Below are 18,770 nucleotides of genomic sequence, written 5' to 3'. Positions count from 1 at the left end.
CCCACCCCAGCAGTAATCTTTTATACGGAAAATCTTACTTGCAATATCAAAAAAATATTTGACCAAAATAGATAAAATCAGTAGGAAAAGGGATAAACTTTTTCTTCTGCAGATGAGACTTGAATTTCAGGCTAGAGTAAAATGGTATTTTTCCTACAGATGAAGAGCCTACTAATCTAATAAAGGGCAAAGAACTGGACAAACTTAGGCAGCCACCTGGACAGAACCCAAAATAGGTGATCAGCCAATGTTCAGACCCAAAGCTGCTAATTTCATTTGTATTTTCTGCCTGAAGCACCAATCCCATGTGCTTAAACAAAATGATGAGACACAGTATGAGTCCTCTCAAGGTAGAATCTGACCCCAAAGCAGCAGTGAGTCTTGCTAGAATATAGCTGGTCAGAAACACAGAAGAAAAATATAGACAAGCCACCAATTTGTCAGTCATCAAATTCATTAGAATGAGAAAGGTTTTTTCCACAAACTCTTTACACTCAGAAAAATTAAAAGGCACACTGCTACATATTACCAGTAAGAAAAATTTCAATATGTCTGTATTGAATAAAGTCTGCCTTCAATGGTAACTTATAATTTTATTTTTAAAATTAGTAGAATGTGAAGCTGAAGTAGTTTTGGAAAGGAATAAATTGAAAGTAGGGGAACACATGACTTGTCTGCTACAAAAGAACAAAAAAATTATCTGTCACAAAGCTTTATTCCAATCATTTTCTTCTCTGTTAAATTTAATTATACACTCTAGCCGTCCTATAATTATGGATCTTGGGAAGCTGCCAATTATTTCCTGAGGAAAATTTTAAAATTTCTTGCAGAAATTCAACATTACTTCCATCAATGCATTCCATATACTATGTCATCACCTTTTAAAAGCCAAACCTCTATAGTGATTGATTATTTAAGCGCAACATGAAAAAAATCCAGTGCATATCAGTCACTGATAGCACCAGACAATTAATTAAAGAGAAAGAAAAGATAACTCAACAGGAAACTAATTCAATAGGAGACTTTTATAAAAAAAACAAATGATAGCTAATGACACCACACAGTCAAAGAGAACATGTTTGGCTTTTTCCCCATTCACTAAACAATCTTTCTACTGGAGGCTCCAGTCATCTTGTATGGCAAACAAAACCCTGAGGTTCAAAATCTGTTAACTCAAAGTTTGTATAAACACTGTGTTTATCTGAAAGAAAACAGCATGTAAAGAAAACATATTACTGCAATTTCAGGAAAAAGTATACAATGGGGAAAAGGTGAATGAAAGAAGTGGATTGTGGGGAAGTAGTTAAAAAAGAATAAAACAGGGGGGAAAGTGTGGTTATTTTTGTTTCCTCCTTCACCGTGTGACACCCATATTTTCACCCTCAAATGCCTTTTGCTTTCAAGATGCAGAGTTACCCATCTGCTGCAGTGCCTTCACACCCATGTTCTTTAACAAATTGCAATTGTATTTACTCTTCCTACTTTAGTGTGCTAAAGTACATTCATTTTCTACTGGTCTTTGAAGCCCCACTGCCAGCCCCCAAGAGGGAACCTCAGTTTCAGACATCCTTCCTACCTAACTAATCCATTTATTATGCAAATTACTTCTAAGCAGAATCTCTTATGAGAGGCAGAACAAGGACTGAAAAGGGAACAGATTACTTATTGACTGTATTCTCTTCCGACTTCTGCTTATCCATTATTTTCATTACTACAAGAACTAAGGGTCATGGAGCAGGGGCATCCTAAGAGTCACAGGTCAGACTGCAGGGAATTGTGCTGCCCATTAAAATGCAGCATTGCCAATACACTCACTGAAACCATTATGACTTCCTGATAGGGTCTCTGCTTAATACATCACTTTCTATCAGGGAAAACTTCAGATATTCCCAGTTTGTTTCAAACCAGCTCTGATTTTCAGCCTCAATTTCTAATTACTGCATAGTAGAGATAGTACCTGGGGCTTAGGAATTAACCCATGGCACAGGAATCAATTGAATTGCAAACAGACAAGTTGAAAATAATCTCTCCTCCTAGGAACCAAACTATTTCCTAGTATCAGCAATAAAAAGAGAAGAGCTTCTTGTCAAACAAGTTTTTCAGGATGCAAGTGTATAGCAGACTGTATAGCTAACAACTTCAGCTGGACCACAGGAGGAATTTTATTAGGGTACAGGAGTAAAAATACCTAAAATACTTTGAAAAAATAAACAAGGTCAACAGGCTGTACAAGTAGAGCAAATTGGCGTTGTGGGAGGTTTGGGAGGTGAAGGCCATGAAGGAAAGGTAATGTTAGATGTGAAATAAAGTGAAAAAGGGACAGGCATGTCAGGGCCCACAGGAAACTACTGTACACCAGCTAGCAAGTCAAGGAGAGGAAGAGAGAGAAAGTAGGTGTCTTTTGCAATCAAAGACTATCAACGCTGTAGGAGTTGCACAACACCATCATCTCAGAGGTGTTCCTACTGTGACAGCAATGCTGTATAAACACTAAGTAGAACTCCTCAGAGTGGTGGATAGACTAACACACTCCCAAAGCACATTTACAGTCCCCAAAGCAGCTTCAGGCAAGCAATTGAATCTGAGCGTGCCTCTGCAAGGCACTTCTAGTGGATGTGTACTCTTTCTCAGGAGGGAAATACATGAGGCAGTCAGGCAGTCTCCTAACAGGAACCATGCAGGAATAAAACAGGCAGCTCAAAACAACAAAAATTCTCAGTAATGCAGGAGCAAAAATACTGCATTATAGAAACAGGGCTGAGCCGGCAGCAAAATCCTTTCCAAAAAGTGGCTAATTACATGCTTCACTGAATCCAATTTTTAAGACAGCATTTGCAACATGAACATGAAAAAATAAGAAAAACTTGAGAGATGCCAATGAAAGCTCTATTTCAACAGAATTTTTGTCCTCTTTCAAACGTTTCAGGCTTCTTTAAATCGTGTCTGACCCATTTGGAAGCACTGGCTACCTCTAATTCTCTAAACTGAATTTTCCTAAGTATGAAGTAGCACAGTCCAGATCTTATCAAATTTTAATGAGAAACAGTGAGCAATTTTCTTTTTATAAACAAAAACACTATTCAGCATAGTTTCTCCAGAAAACATGCTCTTTGTTCATCACCTGGGGTAGTCCTTGATTTCAGAGATTTATAGGGATTGATAAATAGTATTGTACTGCATACAACCACAGTGTCTTTTTAAGGAGTTATTGCTAGATTCAGACAAAGGAGAAAGATCCATTTAAAGAGCAAATCCTACAATCCCATCATATGGTATTATGTCCATACACATCAGCAGGTCCTTTGCAAACCTATTAGAGCTTTGACACCAATTTACTTCAAACAGAAAACAGATGATAACATATATTAAAAGATCATTCTTGACTTTTAGTGGAAATGATTGCTGTTTCTGATGTTTTCTTGCTATACACAACCTTCTTCAAGCAGGTTGCATAAGCAGTTTTCTTGGGGAATTAAACCATCCCTATGAACTCCAGACACTGACTTTCATGATTATCCTCCCTTCCTATCTGTGCTTGCTTGATTTATGCTTGGCAAGCACTTGATTTCAATAAGGTTCAGGAAAAGTTGTTCTCTTCGGAGGCAGGTATTATTCAGCTGTATGCCTCTTCTTGTAGGGATGCAACACATAACCTCCTCTAACTACCTTTGGAATAACCTTGAAATAATATAGGAAGTGGAGTGGGCAGGGGACAGGAATGGGTTATATAAGTAAATCATGATGCTTTGTCCATATTTTACTCCCAGCATGACCTCTCCCTACAGTAGCAGTTTTAGTGGAAGCATCTTAACTCTCAGTAGCCTGCCAACTCGGTCACCTTTCAAAGCACTTGATCTTCAAATCCTCCTTTCCACAAAAATATTGTCAGTTTTTGGTTGACTTGGCACAGGTTAGAGATTTCTGCATAATTACTCCTTTCTGAGTTTATGGTCATCCATTATGCATCTGACAAAAGCACAGGCTCATTTCTCTTCTCTTTGCAGGCCTAAGCAAAAAGAAGTACTTGCAAAAAGTAGTATCTGAATATTTGACTCAGCAATAGAATACTTGACTCAGCAATGACAGACAAGACACCTGTACAGCTTTCTCCGAGACGTTCCACAGACTTACGTCATGTTTTAGTGCCATGTGGTTTGTCTTCCTAGAGTTTGCTGTTAATGATACCAGGATTTTGAACCTCCCCTCCAAAGTCAACTGCAAACAGGACATAATTACTGTGAACAGGCAACTGCAAAGATCTCCATGACAAGAGGAAGCCTTACCCGAATATAAGCATCCTGGTGATGTTTAGCAAAGTACAGCATGTTGTCGAGGGCCAGCATTCCAGGAGGGGTCTGTGTGAAATCCATTGCTGGGTTTACATGGTTCTGAAAAAAAAGAGCAAGATCACTCAACGAGCACCTTTACAAAAGCTATCAGTTCCTCAGTGTTTATGAGCAGCATGTTAGAGTACTGTGTCAAAAAATGTTCAACAACAGAGCTTTTTTACTGAGCAGAAAACTCTTAATTAAGGAAATGGCCCACGCCTGGAAAAACTCTACAACCAAATGCAGCCACTATGAGGTTGGCATGTCGGTAATCCACTTCTGCAGCTGTGGAATGGAGTTTCCCAAAGGCTGAACACTTTAGAAGCACAGACACCCATGTTGTTCATGGAGATAGACTCCTTGGTGGTACTACAGACTAAAAGTGCATGAAAATAAAGATAATTGAGCCAACAGACACCAAAACACCTATTTATACAACTGTTATGGAACTATTTCAAATAAACCACAAAAAAGAGAAAAAAAACCCCTACCAGACTAATTAGCTGTATTAAGTCTATTGGATCTTGTGGACTCCTGAACGCAAAGGGATTCAGATAAAATTTTATATGAAAATAAACAGATTCATCTTGTGGAATTCAGGTACATTTTTTGTTACATTCTGAACCTATTAGTTTCATCTATGGAACTAATGAATAAACATACCATATATAACTAGAACTCATTAGCTTCCACATGCACATACATATTGCAGATGTTTGGTTTCACACACTACATTAAAAACTACAGGTACCCAAAATATTTATTAACTCAGCTGATTTTTTTGATTTGATGCAATGAAATGTACATTTAAATAATCTTCATGGACTTCATGAGTTTAGACATGAAAATTTGCCTGGCTACAACAAAGAACCTGCTCAGAAGTCCCAAGAATACGCCTCCATCAAAAAATGCCTCCTTTCTGCTAAGCTCTTTTTATCACCTTTGCAATGTCTCCTTCTCTACTCATCATTCTGACACAGAAAGATATCCCTAGCTCCTTTGCAATGGCATTTCTATTCTGTGAGACCCAGCTGACAGGGACTTTATAAGTGCATTTACTACCAGAAAACTGGAAAAGCTCAGCACAGGTTTCTTCCATTACTCCATTTCTGCTGTGTGCTCAGGGTCTGATCCACCCCCTTCAATGATAAAAGCATGGGTTTTACTACTTTTCCTTCTGTTGAGTCTGTCAGGCCATAACGTGGTAGAAGTGAGTGATTCTACTTTTTTGCCCATTTTAGCTTCAGATGTATCATTATGTTGGTTTCAGCCAGTCAATAATTCACAGTCACATGAAAGATTAAAAATACTAGAAAGCAAAATTTATACATTAAGATGCCTGCTGCGACTTCAAAAGTAGACAAATATATTATTCTGAAGATGGCATGCAGAACCTGTTGGTTGTACATTTCCAGATTAGTGCTACTGGTGTATAAGTAAAACAATCACTGGGTAATTAGGGAATCAAGAGGATGCCTGGAACCCTAGACTTTACATAGAAAGATCTATGTAATAAGTATTTAAGAAGGGTAGTTGTCGTTTAGGAAGGGAAAACAATGTCTTACCGAGTTGTAAGTTTCAAAAACTCCCCTTTAAATTCTTTTTTTCCACTTTCACCTGCTCATCTGAATGACAGACAATAGCCTTTTATGACTATTTCCCCAACTGAACCTTTCATTTTCCAAATTGATGCACTTATCATTCAGAACATTTAAAATCAGTAAAAACTGCTTCACACACATCACAAGCCCTACAGACTTCAACTTCTGGAAGGAGAAACTTCACTTCCTACAACTTTCAAGCATTTCAAAAAGGGCATTTTAAGAGAGGCTGAGTCTCACAGACACACAAATGCCCCCCCCCACCCAGCATGAATATCTTACAGATCCTTCTCTGCATTTGAAACTACCTCCAATTTGGCCACAAAGTACAAGTCCTTAGGAACACCTCTTGATACTTTACTGTGTCATGAGGTCCATGACGTACATTTCCTTGGGAAAGCCACTGGGAACCACAGGAACATCAGTCAGCAGAGAACGCTACAGCACCAGTTGCACAAAAACTTATGGAAGTAGAACTACAGCATAGGGCTGAACGTGCACTCTTGGCTCTCATGCTACAGCACAGGTGGTGTACACTTGGATAAATACCTGACAAGCACAGAGAGTTTCAAGACCCAGCTACATTTCCCCAGCTATTAAAATACTACTACTAATTTCACTGGCATTTACAATGGTAAAATAAATGCAGGACTCAAATAAAAAGCCTGACCTACAGTTGTTTGAATAGTTTTTTGCTTCATCCCATTCTAAATCAACAAACAAACAGGAAGGACATGAGGAATCTCATGACATTTAGTAAGGATGACTCATTTTGTCTCTTACCATCACTACTAGTTCTATGTTCAATCAGAAAAACCATCTCTCCATCACTTTTATTTTATCTCCAAGTCAAGCCTATAAGCCCAGCTATTTTCAGCTATTTTCAGTTTGTTTCTGTTTTTCAAAAGTTTCTGTCTCGCGGGATCCCAATATAACTAGGGCTTGATCTTCAGCTCTGTTGATTTAAATAACTAGAAATACAGAAGCAGATAATAGCTGAGGATCCACAAGACAGTTCTGGCATGTGTGAGACAATACATTACCTTCAATTATTCTTGAAATTCAAAAGGAATGTCAGACACTTTGTTCCCTTCCTTCTTTCTCCCTCCCCCTAAAATCATCCTTTTCTTAACATGATGAATATTTGTGGTTGAAATATTAAGTTATTGAGAGTGGGTTTAGAAATGAGATACAAAGCTACATTATCTAAAATGCTGTAGTGAATAATTCAGAAGTAGGCAAACACCCCACCTACAATATAATTTATTAAATATATGGAACACAGCACTTCAGGGGTATTTATTGCATCCATTTAGTACAAAATCTATGGCATTTTTTGCTTTATGAAAAGCTAGGAGTAAGAAATACAAATGAAACAGATTTGTTACTTCCAATTTTTCAGATATTTTTGATTTTTTTCCTAGGCTGAGTAATTGCATGTTTCAGCTTCAGCATCTATGTGGTATTTAACAGCTTATGCTCTTATGCCATACATGTTAACATACCAGGACATTGAAGAATTCCTTAGCCAACTCAATAGAATACTGTGGGAACAAAAGTTCTTTGCTTTTGATAAGGTGAAAACTCAAAATCACATCTGCTTATGCTATTAAAAAAAAAAAAAAAGGAAAAATATCACATGGCATGTTTCACAATATGGTAGCTATTCTGGCTAAATCCCAGTGCAGTAATTACAGACAACCTAGCATTCTAATGCAGTTCTGGCTGTGTAAAGCTTTCTTCTGTACCCTGAATGGCTTCACTGTCTTATTCCTGGCAGCAATCTCTGAGGGATGTATGGATTCCACTGCTAGATACGTGTCCTCACACCGAGCTGCCTGGTCACAGCAAGGGTGTGCTGTCTGTAACTGCTAATGGAATAAGGACCACTTACTCCTTACATTATTCCTAACAACAGTATCTTCCATGTGACCGCGCTGAAGCACAGGAACGATTTATTTCCCTGCATTTCTAGGTGATTAACATACAAATTTATTTCTGTCTTGACAGGTATTGACAGCTTATCACAGATTTTGCTGTGCGCAGCAGCCATGTAAATCGGTTGCCAAATCATGCTAGTCTCTCCTGAAAGCCGTATGGAGTAGGGGCTAGACCCACTAATAGTGTTCCCAATCCCAAAGCAGCTCAGGCGAATCCTATTCTGCATGCCTCACTTTGGTAAAGGGCATAACAGAAACACATCAGAAGTTTTCAGGGAAGAGTCAAGACTGTAAAAGAACAGATGATAGAACAACTTTCAAATGTCACAAGAATCCAATTTTAATGGTGTCTTTCTAAAATGAACCCTCTCAAAACTGGTCATATTTCTTTTTTTTTAACAGAAAAAGGAACAATCTGTCTACCAAGGTAACACCGGGGACAGCAATTTCTCTCTTCCATCTTCAATTACTCGCTTACTCATTTTCTTCATCCTTTTAAATCTAACCCACTGTTCTCTGGGCTGGGAAGGAAAGCAATTACCTACCTGATTCTACAGCACCTCTGCAAAACCTTCCCCAGATCAAATTGGGAAATCATAGTAGTAAATACGTGGATGTTTGTTCCTTAGAACTCAGGACAAGAAGAGTGGGAACTTTTAAAGTGAGATTTAATGTGAATTATGAATTGACAAGCTTATGCTAAAAGTATCAACGAGCACAGAGACTCACCATTTACCCCTTCCCTAAATAAACCTGAAGTTTTACAGGCAAAATGTTCCCATCTGTTCATTTACACAAGAATTACAAATGAGGAAAAATACTACATTAAACCAACATTTGTGAAGAGGTAGTCAGCTAAAATTCTTAATGAGGAAATATTTTTGTCTTTTTATTTAACAGCACTGTATTCAAAGAGATGATGATGTGGCATACCACTTCCATCATCACACTTAATGAGATATAACAGTGACTTGGGAATTTTCAGCCTCTGTGTAATCAGTGGAAGCAAGAACTAGAAGATTTGCTTTTCTCGTGATAACTACTTAAATATGCAAGTGTGATTTTTTTTTCTTCCAAAACCAATTTTTTTAATTTACAACAGAACTCAGTGCTAGAATGAAAATGTATCAGGAGGATTCCTGAAGTAAAAAAAATCTACAAACAAAACCACAAAAAACCTCACACTCTAATGCAAGTAAGAAGTATACAAAGCTCAGTAACAGCTATATATTTGAAAGAATATGAAGAAAATAATTTAAGATAATTTCAGCGCAAGTCATTTAAACCACATTCCCATTATTCCACCACATATAAAGAACTCCAATATATTTCTACTGGATATAATTTTCATGAAGATTTAAAAATTATATCTGCATACCATGATGGTGGTTTTTCCTTAAACTCATTTCTAGGTCTTTTTAGCTTTGTGTTTTGGCAAATATTTGTCCATTTCTACTAGCAGGTAGAAATTTTGAGGTTTGTTTTTCTTTTTTGTTGTTATTGGTGTGACAGCTTTGGGATACATATTAGTAGACTGCAAATGTTATCCTTCAAGAATGTCCTATCTAGTTAATGTGTTAATCAACAGACCTCCTGGATCAAGTTTGACCTCACCAATATAAATCCACCCCTCTCAATAGCAAAGAAATTTAAAGTACAATCTGCACATCATTTGCCCTACAAAAGATAAAAATGCAGTAATTTGACTACTGTATATCCTTAATTCATTGAGCTAGTATGTAATCTAATGTAAAGAACAATAGAGTTCAATGTATGTCACCACCAGAAATCTCTCCCAGTTGTGTAAACATGCTATAGTGGTAAAACTTGTAAAAATCTGAATGTTAAGGAGGTGCAATTAAATCACCTAAAAATCACTAAATAGACCATAACAGGCATGTCAAAAGCACTACATATTTTCAATCATGAATAAATTACACATTATAAAGCAAGACAAAAAGCTTTTGCATAATTCTTTGTACTTTACACATGCCTATATTATGTGGAGCTAATGGTTCGGATTTCAAAATCTTAAACCCTACAGGCTGCCAATAATTTGAAAGCCTAGAAGAATCCAAAGTGACTGCTTTAACTCAGATGACCACATCTTGTCCAATGCATAAAAACTGTGAGCCACCTTTCAGGTTTTATTTCAGTTACTAAGGGCAGATTTTAAAGTTAGATGCATGTTTAGCACTTCACAGATTATCGACTTCTTACTACTGAAGTAATGTTTACTGGGCAAATGTAGTTATCAAGCAGTAACACGTCATGTACTCTTTCAGGGACATATAGAATGATTAAACGGGATGTGGCATTTCAATTACATTTTTTCAGCGTGGAAAATTACTTTCAGATATCTCACCATATCCACTAAGCTTCCAGAAAAATGGAATAAGTAGTCAAACATCCAGTTGCAGATATAGTTGGGACTGGGTCAAAAAACTAAAAGCCATACTAGTTTATTTACTGAGATTACCAGATCATTTTACAGCCCGACCCTGCCAGATTCCCTGTCTACCCTGACTTTTTGGGCAAAGTCAGTCCACTTCAGAATAAACTGCTGCTGGATGAGATGTGAGCTAATCCAGATGGCTTTCACTGCAGGGAATTAGGGACCCTTCCCATGAGACCTTCTAGGGGCTCAGCTGCAAGAGTGTGAAGCAGGTGTCCCTCCAGCCAGGGCTGCTGGAGAGCAACCAAGAGCTACAGCTTTTCAGAAAGCTCCAGCTCTTACAAAATCACAATGGAATATATTACCCACGTCCTGGCCAGCAAGCCACTTTTGTAGTGTTTGAACTACAACACTCATGAAGTACAGTGGGAAGAGCTGGCACACAGTACCCTCAACCTCAAAAGAACTACTGTTGTAAATATGGGCTTTTTTATGACTTTGGCATGTGTTGGGAGATGATTGCTTTAATTTTACCGATGTAATTAAAGCAGTTTGCCCTCTCTATACAGATAGAAACTAAGGCATGAATTCTCATCCTGCCCAGCAGGTGAAATATCAAGCTAGCAAGAAGAGAGTTATGTGAGAAAACAGTGTGAACAGTGCTAGTGGAAACAGCAAACCAAAGAAATTAATCCATCTACACTTGAATACTGCAAATAAACACAGATTAAACATTTGTGACTACACAGAAGTCATACCCACAAGACTCAAAATCTACCTCAGCAGTTTTATCTCTGTGACTCCTATCAAATGTGATTTAGTGTTCCTAAGTCAAATTTTGTCATGAAAGCTTTTTTTTGAGTTTGGGAAAGTTTAATGCCTGTTCAGTAACGTAGATTGTGACTTCCACTCATTATTTGAGCATAATGGCTCTATAATTCAGGAAAAATTCAGAGCTCTTCAACAGATGTTTTTTACAAAACTTAAGGAAAAGATGCAAAACAGTTAATGAGTGTACATATGTATTTTACCATAAGCTCCAAACAAATGAGTTACATTGCCTATCAATAAGGAAAAAAGAAGAATCTCTATACCTTTTTACTAAGGAAAATGAAAAGTTCAAAACTAAATTGTGCCAAATCTTTGGCTGTTTGAATTGGAATTTTCTAAGCCTTAGAGTACTATAAGAGCATATATTTGATTGTTTTAGTTACACTCCAGGCAGTTTTATCTCAACTTTTTGACATAACATTTGCTTCTGAAATTTAAGGTGCAAAACAACTTTCAGTTATATTTCCTTTTAAAGAAAAAAATACTTAAAATTACAAGCAATAAAGTAAAATCAAAGTCACTCAAGTAAAAATAATCATTAGAGGAAGATTATTTCCTGAGGATGTGCATCTACAGGGAGGCCACATGTGAAGCAGCCAGTTTATTGCTGCAGTGGCCTCTCTCCTATGTCACCACTGAAGAGTAAAATTCTGAATGGGATCCTTCCTGCTGCTGCAACTATCATCTCTATTAAAGGATATGATGCTTGTGTACTATGGTAGGCACAACCACAGAACAAGAAGATTACCACTCCATTTGAGCAGTGAATTATAGCTCCCTTGGAATTTCATGACCACCAATGGCAGTGGTGGCTGGGGACGTCCCTGCATCTCTACAATCTGTGCTGCTTTGAGAACAGTGAACTTGGAAAGGAACCTAAAATCAATGCCAAGCATCACGAGGTAAGCTGGGATAGATCCTGGTCTCTCTTTAGATATTTCTGTAGAAAGGTTTTGTGGTTTTCCTTTTCAAGCAAGCTAGCTCAAACCTCTGTCATGTGCAAAAGGCAAGGCCAGGCTGTGTTTAGTTCAAATACAGTGGAGAGAAGACAGCCCTATGTCTGAGAAAACCCCAGTTCAAAATGAATCATCCCTGTGAATCTACTGGCTGCTTGGCAGCCAGATACAACAGTTGTCCAAATTTAAAATGGAAATTTCTGTCCCAGAGCTCTGGAAAACAGAACTGGAATGGCATTTACAGCTGGGCATATGGACCTGCAGAGCCGGATGAAAAAGCCAGTTACCATTTGGGAGCTCTGTGGTTCACCCACTGACACTTCTTTTATTACCTGTGACCACCAGGTCAAGCTTCTAATAACTGCAGAGGATAAGATGAAAACTAATCTACAGCAAAAGAGCTGTCAACATATGTGATACCTTAACTTTGGATGGACATTCTCAAGTACAAAATTACCAGCCCTACAGTCAAATCTTTCCCCTGCTGGAGGAAAGCAGCCAGGCTCTGTAGATGTCAGGGACAGGTTTGGAATACAAGACTAATTCCTCCTAAAACCTTTGAGTCCATATTCTGCCTTAAATCAGCAATAACCTATGCCTATCCTGTAGGATACCCTCATCTGTCTTCAACTGTGGTATTTTCGGGGTCCCCCATCGTGGGGAGGAATGATGAATCTGACTCCATGTTCTTAGAAGGCTAATTTATTATTATATTATATTATATTATATTATATTATATTATATATTAAAGAATACTATACTAAAACTATACTAAAGAATAGAGAAAGGATACTTACAGAAGGCTTAACAAGATACTGACGAAAAACCCGTGACTCTCCAGAGTCCTGACACAGCTGGACCATGATTGGTCATTAAGTAAAAATTCACATGTTGGATAAACAATCTCCAACCACATTCCAAAGCAGCAAAACACAGGAGAAGCAATCAGATAATTAATTTTTTCGTTTTTCTCTGAGGCTTCTCAGCTTCCCAGGAGAAGAAATCCTGGCGAAGGGATTTTTCAGAAAATATGATGGTGACACTCAATAGCAAGGTAATAAAAAAACAATACAACCAAAAAACCCCCCAAAACAAACTACAAAGATTAAAACCCACTGGATCCATTCACTAGAGAATTTCACTTCCCTTGAACTTCAGTTCCATTTCAGTTTGCCTCCCTCTCCAGGAATGTGAAGCTCTTCTGACTAGAGTTGGGCTCTGCAAAATGCTGGTATGTGTTGCATGTCTGGGTACTGTTCTGTTCTGCCTTCATTCTCCTCCAGACAAATGTCACAAAGAGGATGCAGCTGCACCAAAATGTAGGGAGATTTTTTAAAAAATATAAAGAATTTTTAAAAGAAGACATATCTTTACTATTCTACAATTTCATGTGGGGGCTGTGTAACAAGTGGACTACATTTAACTACCAAAATATTCAGATATGAAGGTGTTTTTAATTTGGGGAAATAAATGGGTTATTTGAAAATAAGGTGCCTTTCTCCCCTTGTCTTTGAATTTATTCTCAGGCCTCAGTTAATGAAATCTCATATTGAAAAAGAACGTTTGTAAGTCTTTGTAACTGAAGAAAATCAAAGTATTTTGTGTGCTATGCTATTTACCATCCTTTAAATATTACAACATGCAAAAAAAAAAAACCCAGGAGGAATGAGACAAGGAGGAAAAAAGCAATATGCACATATAAGTAACACACATATCTGTTTGAGCGCAATAATACACTGAAAAATTTCATAAACTTAAGTAAAATATTTGCTGTAATTAACATTAAATTGAATTTACACCGTTTCACAAAACTACCATCATTTAATACCAAGCAAGGCTTTGTCTAGAATCATCTGTCCAAGCCAAGTCTTGTGAAACAGATGAAGCCAACACAACAAAAGAATTGAGATGTCATTATATCTGACCGGTTTTGTGGGGGATGGTTCTCTGTGGGCTTTTTGTGTGCAAATTCTGAGACATGTGGTACATAATATCCAGACAAAGACATCCAAGGTCCATCCATCTCCCAGTGAAGGAGTCAGAAAATAATTCTTCTGTTAAGAAACAAACTATTCAGCCCAACTACATTTCAAATCCATGGAGCTTCCCTGCCCCCATGAGTTCATAACTGGGATGCACATGGCAAAGAAAACTATTCACTGAAACATAAATAGTATATATAGAAAAGAAAATAAAACAACCAGAAATGTAGTACTCCATTGTGATTACCTTTAAATTAGCACATTTACATTTGTTAGTGGATTTCCTTCAAGAGAAGCATGCTTTTTCAAATCACAAAAATTTTAATACTCTTATTTTAAAAGTTTGCAATTGAATATACTGGAAAAGGTATTAATACTAAAATATCAACCTTTTGTTCCCCCTTCTTGAAACAAATATCTTCATTAAGCAACTGATTTAAAGGATAATTCCTTCAACTAATACTTATAATAAGCACAAAATCGTGAAATAAATAATTTAAAAAATCAAACCACAAAAGAAACTATTTATACAGACCCACACAGACACACAATCATAGACATTTCATTCTGGTTAGTTTTAACTTCATTGTTGAAGTGATACGGAAAGGTCAAAGAAGCTCAGTGGCCCATCAAGATTTTTTCCCCTTTCTTTTAAAGCTGTTCTCATCTGGAATGACTAAACCTAAGAGGAATTCAGCTGCACATGGTAAAAGGCTGGTTTCTTAATTTTACCAATGTTCAAGTTGCTAGATGCCATAGCTCCGGACAAGTAGTCCTGGGAAATCACATGCAGCTGCATGGTAAACAACAACAGCAGCTTTAACATATGGATTTTGTGGTCTCTCTTACTGGTCAGTATAAAGATGCATCTGACCAAGGGACCTCATCCTGTGCATATCAGCTCAGATGAACAGCACCAAGCTTATACAAAATTAGTAATTCTCTACTGCACAGATGTCATCAGGTCTGCCTTTCCTGGTTACAACGTAACCCATTTTCCTTAATAAGAAAAAAGCTCCTCAAGTTTTCTCCAAGCCATTTAAAACCTCATGCATCCAAACAGCAGTAATTCTCTTGCATCCTTCTGTTTGCCCCCAGGATCTGCAGACAGCAGTCTGACAATGAAAAAAAAATTACACTGTCTTTGGGATTTACAAATAATTCTCAGGGGTTTTTGGCAACCAAGCTGCTCCCCTGCTTGTGCCTAGCAGGCATCCACCCACGCATCCTAGCACTGCTCACAGTAGTCCAGGGGCTCAACAAAGAGATTTGTGGTTCAAACACTAACCCTGGGGCCTACCCTGCTCCTGTACCAGAGAAGATGTCTCCCACCACCACACATTGACTTGAACATCTCATCAAATCTAGGTGTCCATGTGAAGAATGCAACTTTGCTGAGTTGCAAACCTCAGCAGGGAATGCTCCATTCTAGTTGCAGGAATCCTCTTTTCAGCACAGCCCTGCATTTCCACAGTCTAGCACCAAACACATGCCATGGCATGGAACCATGGAATGCTTTGTTTATGGCAAACAGTAACTTAGAACTATGAAAGTCTGCTTATGGGAAAGATCCCAATGGGTCACACACCAATGAGTTCCTAACAGCACCAAGCATGAGAGTCAGCTTGAGGGATTTCTGGATTTCTGCCTCTCAGGTTTGAAAAGAGATTGATGCTTTGCTACCAATGTTCACATTTGCAGAGTATAATCTGAGTTGGCATCAAATGTAAGTTTTTCTGATTAGATCTATAACTACATTTACAAAATCCTGTCTTTTACTGATTTGTAGAAACTTCTGGCAGATTAAAACAAACAAAACAAACAAACAGCAAAATAAAACAAAACCAAAAAACCCTACCAAAACTAAAAATCCCAGACTACAAGAAAGTGTCCCTGCCACAGAACTTACACAAGGCTGAAAAACACTCAGAAAATGGGAACAAACTGTTATTTTGGGGAGGATAAAATACCTCACCAGTAAGTGCCAGAAAGGAAAACATTTACAGTGCACTGTATAACAAACCATAGCATGCAAGACAAATTAAGTAACCCACAGAGGTACCATTTAGCCTAAACATCAAACATCTGCTGGCATTCAACTGGGAAATGGGAATTTACAGCCAGAACAGTTATTTCTACCATTTCTAAGGCTGAAAAGATTGTGTCCATGAAAACGAGCTGTTGAAAAACTTTGGTGAGCAACTGACATCTGGTGTGATCTGGTGCCCTCTGCTGTCAAATATTACACTTCAGCTTTCTTTAAAACTGAGATTCTAATGTACCCCAAATAATATCAAGCCATATACAGCAGGGAAACCAAGTATTTCTATCTGTAGGTGAATTGCAAAGAAAAACAATCCTGACAGACATACAGTGTTACCGTAAAGAGAAGATCTAAGTACTCTGTTAGAAAACCTTCTGTGGGATTTCCACATTGAGCTTCATACTGTAAAACAATCTAAAAGATTCATCTAATAAATTAAAACATTGCTATGTTTTTTTAACAAGCAAAGTGAAGATTTCAGCTAGTGAAATGGAGCCTTTGTGGGTTTGGTTTTTGTTTTCTTTGTAAGTTTACTTTTAAAAAATAATCTAAAGAAGTCCATTTTCAGACTGAATTATCTCCATATAGATTCAGAAAAATTAACTGTAGAATGAACAACTGGCTTGCAGATTGCAGATCCTCCAAATGTCAGTATAGACTAATAAAATCATTAGTTACATCTTTAGTATCATCATCAGTTCATCTATATATCCTTACTCTTCCATTCTTTTTTTCTTTTCTTGTACTTCATGTATTTTGTTCACCTTTCTCACACAGCCTTCAGCACCTTTCTTGTGGTTGCTCTGCCTGAGATCTATCAAGCAGCAATGTTCATAAAAACATCAGGAAAGCAAGATGTCAAAAGCAAAGTGAAACTTGAGAAAAAATATCTAAATTACTGGCAAATCTGGTTGTGCCACCTGCAGTTCAACTTGTCAATCAGTTTCCATTTTTAAACTTTAATTTCAGATACTTTAAAGTTATTTTAAGTGTCAGAACAGAATACCTAACATTTTCTTTCCGTGCAAAAGCCTTAGCAAGTTTTAGCAATTATTTGACCATTTTTAGGAATGTTTTATTAAGCACTGCATTGCTCTAACTAAATCAATTTTTATGTAATTGTTTGTCAAATCCAAGCCCACTCATTCTATGCAAGGAAAACTTCTAAGACTTGCTCTTGAAATTCCTTATGAACAGGGGCTGCATTTGGCTGCATTATAAATGCTTAGGATTAACTGAATTTAACAAATCTCTTTGGAACATACTTTTTCTGAAGATGTTGCCTCTCCTGAGCATTCCCTGGCCTCAACTTCCAGGCTTAGAGAAAAAAGCAAACCAGGAGTGGTGTGGAAAGAGAGGGTAAGTAGAAGGGCACAGAGAATAGTCAGAGGTGAGTGTCAAAGTCAGGAATTTGTGAGTGAAAAGGCTTAGAAGAAGTGCAGAAGTGCTAGAGCAGAAAGCAAGATGGTGCACACAATGTTAACAAAATTCACAAGCATTTCAAACATTCACATCAGCTTAGATGTTTTCACTGTTTTAAAGTCAATATTACTTGAGGTCCTGGGCTGTTATTCCCAGTGATTACATCAGGTTCTTGTGATACTCCTGTACACAGCAAGAGGATTACACAGGTAAAAGTTACTCTGTGAAAATAGAAATTACAGAACTCATTCTCAAGACGTGTTTTGTCTCAAATACTTGCATATAAGGGTTTATGAATCTAAATACAGTCATATGAAACTTCAACTCTGTCTCTTTGCTTAAAAGATTATCAAATACTGACATTGACAGTTGCTATTACAACTACATTCTTTCTTAACACCAAGAAATAAATATGCATGATTAGTCTTCATCTTCCAAAACTTACCTGGAAGAATAAATCAGTAATGGCTTATTTATAAGATAGCTACTGAAAGATTTTAGTTTCAAAACAAAACGACAGGAGAATGAAGCTCGCAAAGAGTGGAGAAGAGCAACCTCTGGTGGCCGTAAAGGTAAAAACAAGAGGAGAAATCCAATGTACAGCTGGATCTTATCCCACTGGTCCAACAAAAAGGGAATTTCAGTAGCAAAGGACAGAACGTGTTGGTTTTTTTTTAACTTGGACATACCATCTGCAAATTTAACTCTTGATAAATAAAAGTATACTCAAATCTTATGAAAGCTATGTATTACAATGAAAGGAAAGGAGAAGAAGAATCACCTTTCTGGCAGTGCTGTAAGACATGGATTTTGCTGTGTTGAAAGGTGTTTAATTATTAGCTGCCACTACTAAATGACAAAGGGTTTTACTTTAGAAGAAGCTATATTTACATAAAGAAATATGGCAACTGACCTGAAGGTCTGGCAAAACAAAAGCTCAGAAAAACAAAATCTGTTCAGAGTTGGGTTTTTTTTCCACAGCAACAAGTGATTTCACAAGTTTTGAAATAGTAGATAGAGAAAAAGAGGGTTGTAGGAGTATGAAGAGTGGAGGTGGATGGAAAACTACTAATAGCTTTCAGTAGTACAGACAATCTGTCATCTATGCTGTTCTGCTGTTAAGCCAGTGATTAAATCTTATCAATCTAAAATTTAAAAAGGATCAGGTCTAAATTTTAAAAGGATCAGATCTAGTTTGACACATATGCAGCATTGTTCTAAAAATGTTCCTCTGCCACTGCCAAAGCCAGCAGGAAAATCTAAATGTAAGG

General features: G+C 37.3%; 1 protein-coding gene across 1 annotated transcript in view; it reads right to left on the bottom strand.

Moving 5' to 3' along the window:
* Window positions 1-18,770, bottom strand: part of ELMO1 (engulfment and cell motility 1) — a 300,985-nt gene that overhangs the window by 157,791 nt on the left and 124,424 nt on the right. Inside the window, exon 14 of the mRNA XM_005428655.2 lies at window positions 4,284-4,388. Within this exon, the coding sequence (XP_005428712.1) occupies window positions 4,284-4,388 (105 nt within the window). The remainder of the gene's footprint in view (window positions 1-4,283; window positions 4,389-18,770) is intronic.

This window comes from Geospiza fortis, unplaced genomic scaffold, assembly GCF_000277835.1.
Source record: "Geospiza fortis unplaced genomic scaffold, GeoFor_1.0 scaffold255, whole genome shotgun sequence".
In the NCBI taxonomy this organism is placed as follows: domain Eukaryota; kingdom Metazoa; phylum Chordata; class Aves; order Passeriformes; family Thraupidae; genus Geospiza; species Geospiza fortis.
This window is presented reverse-complemented; position numbering and strand designations above follow the sequence as displayed.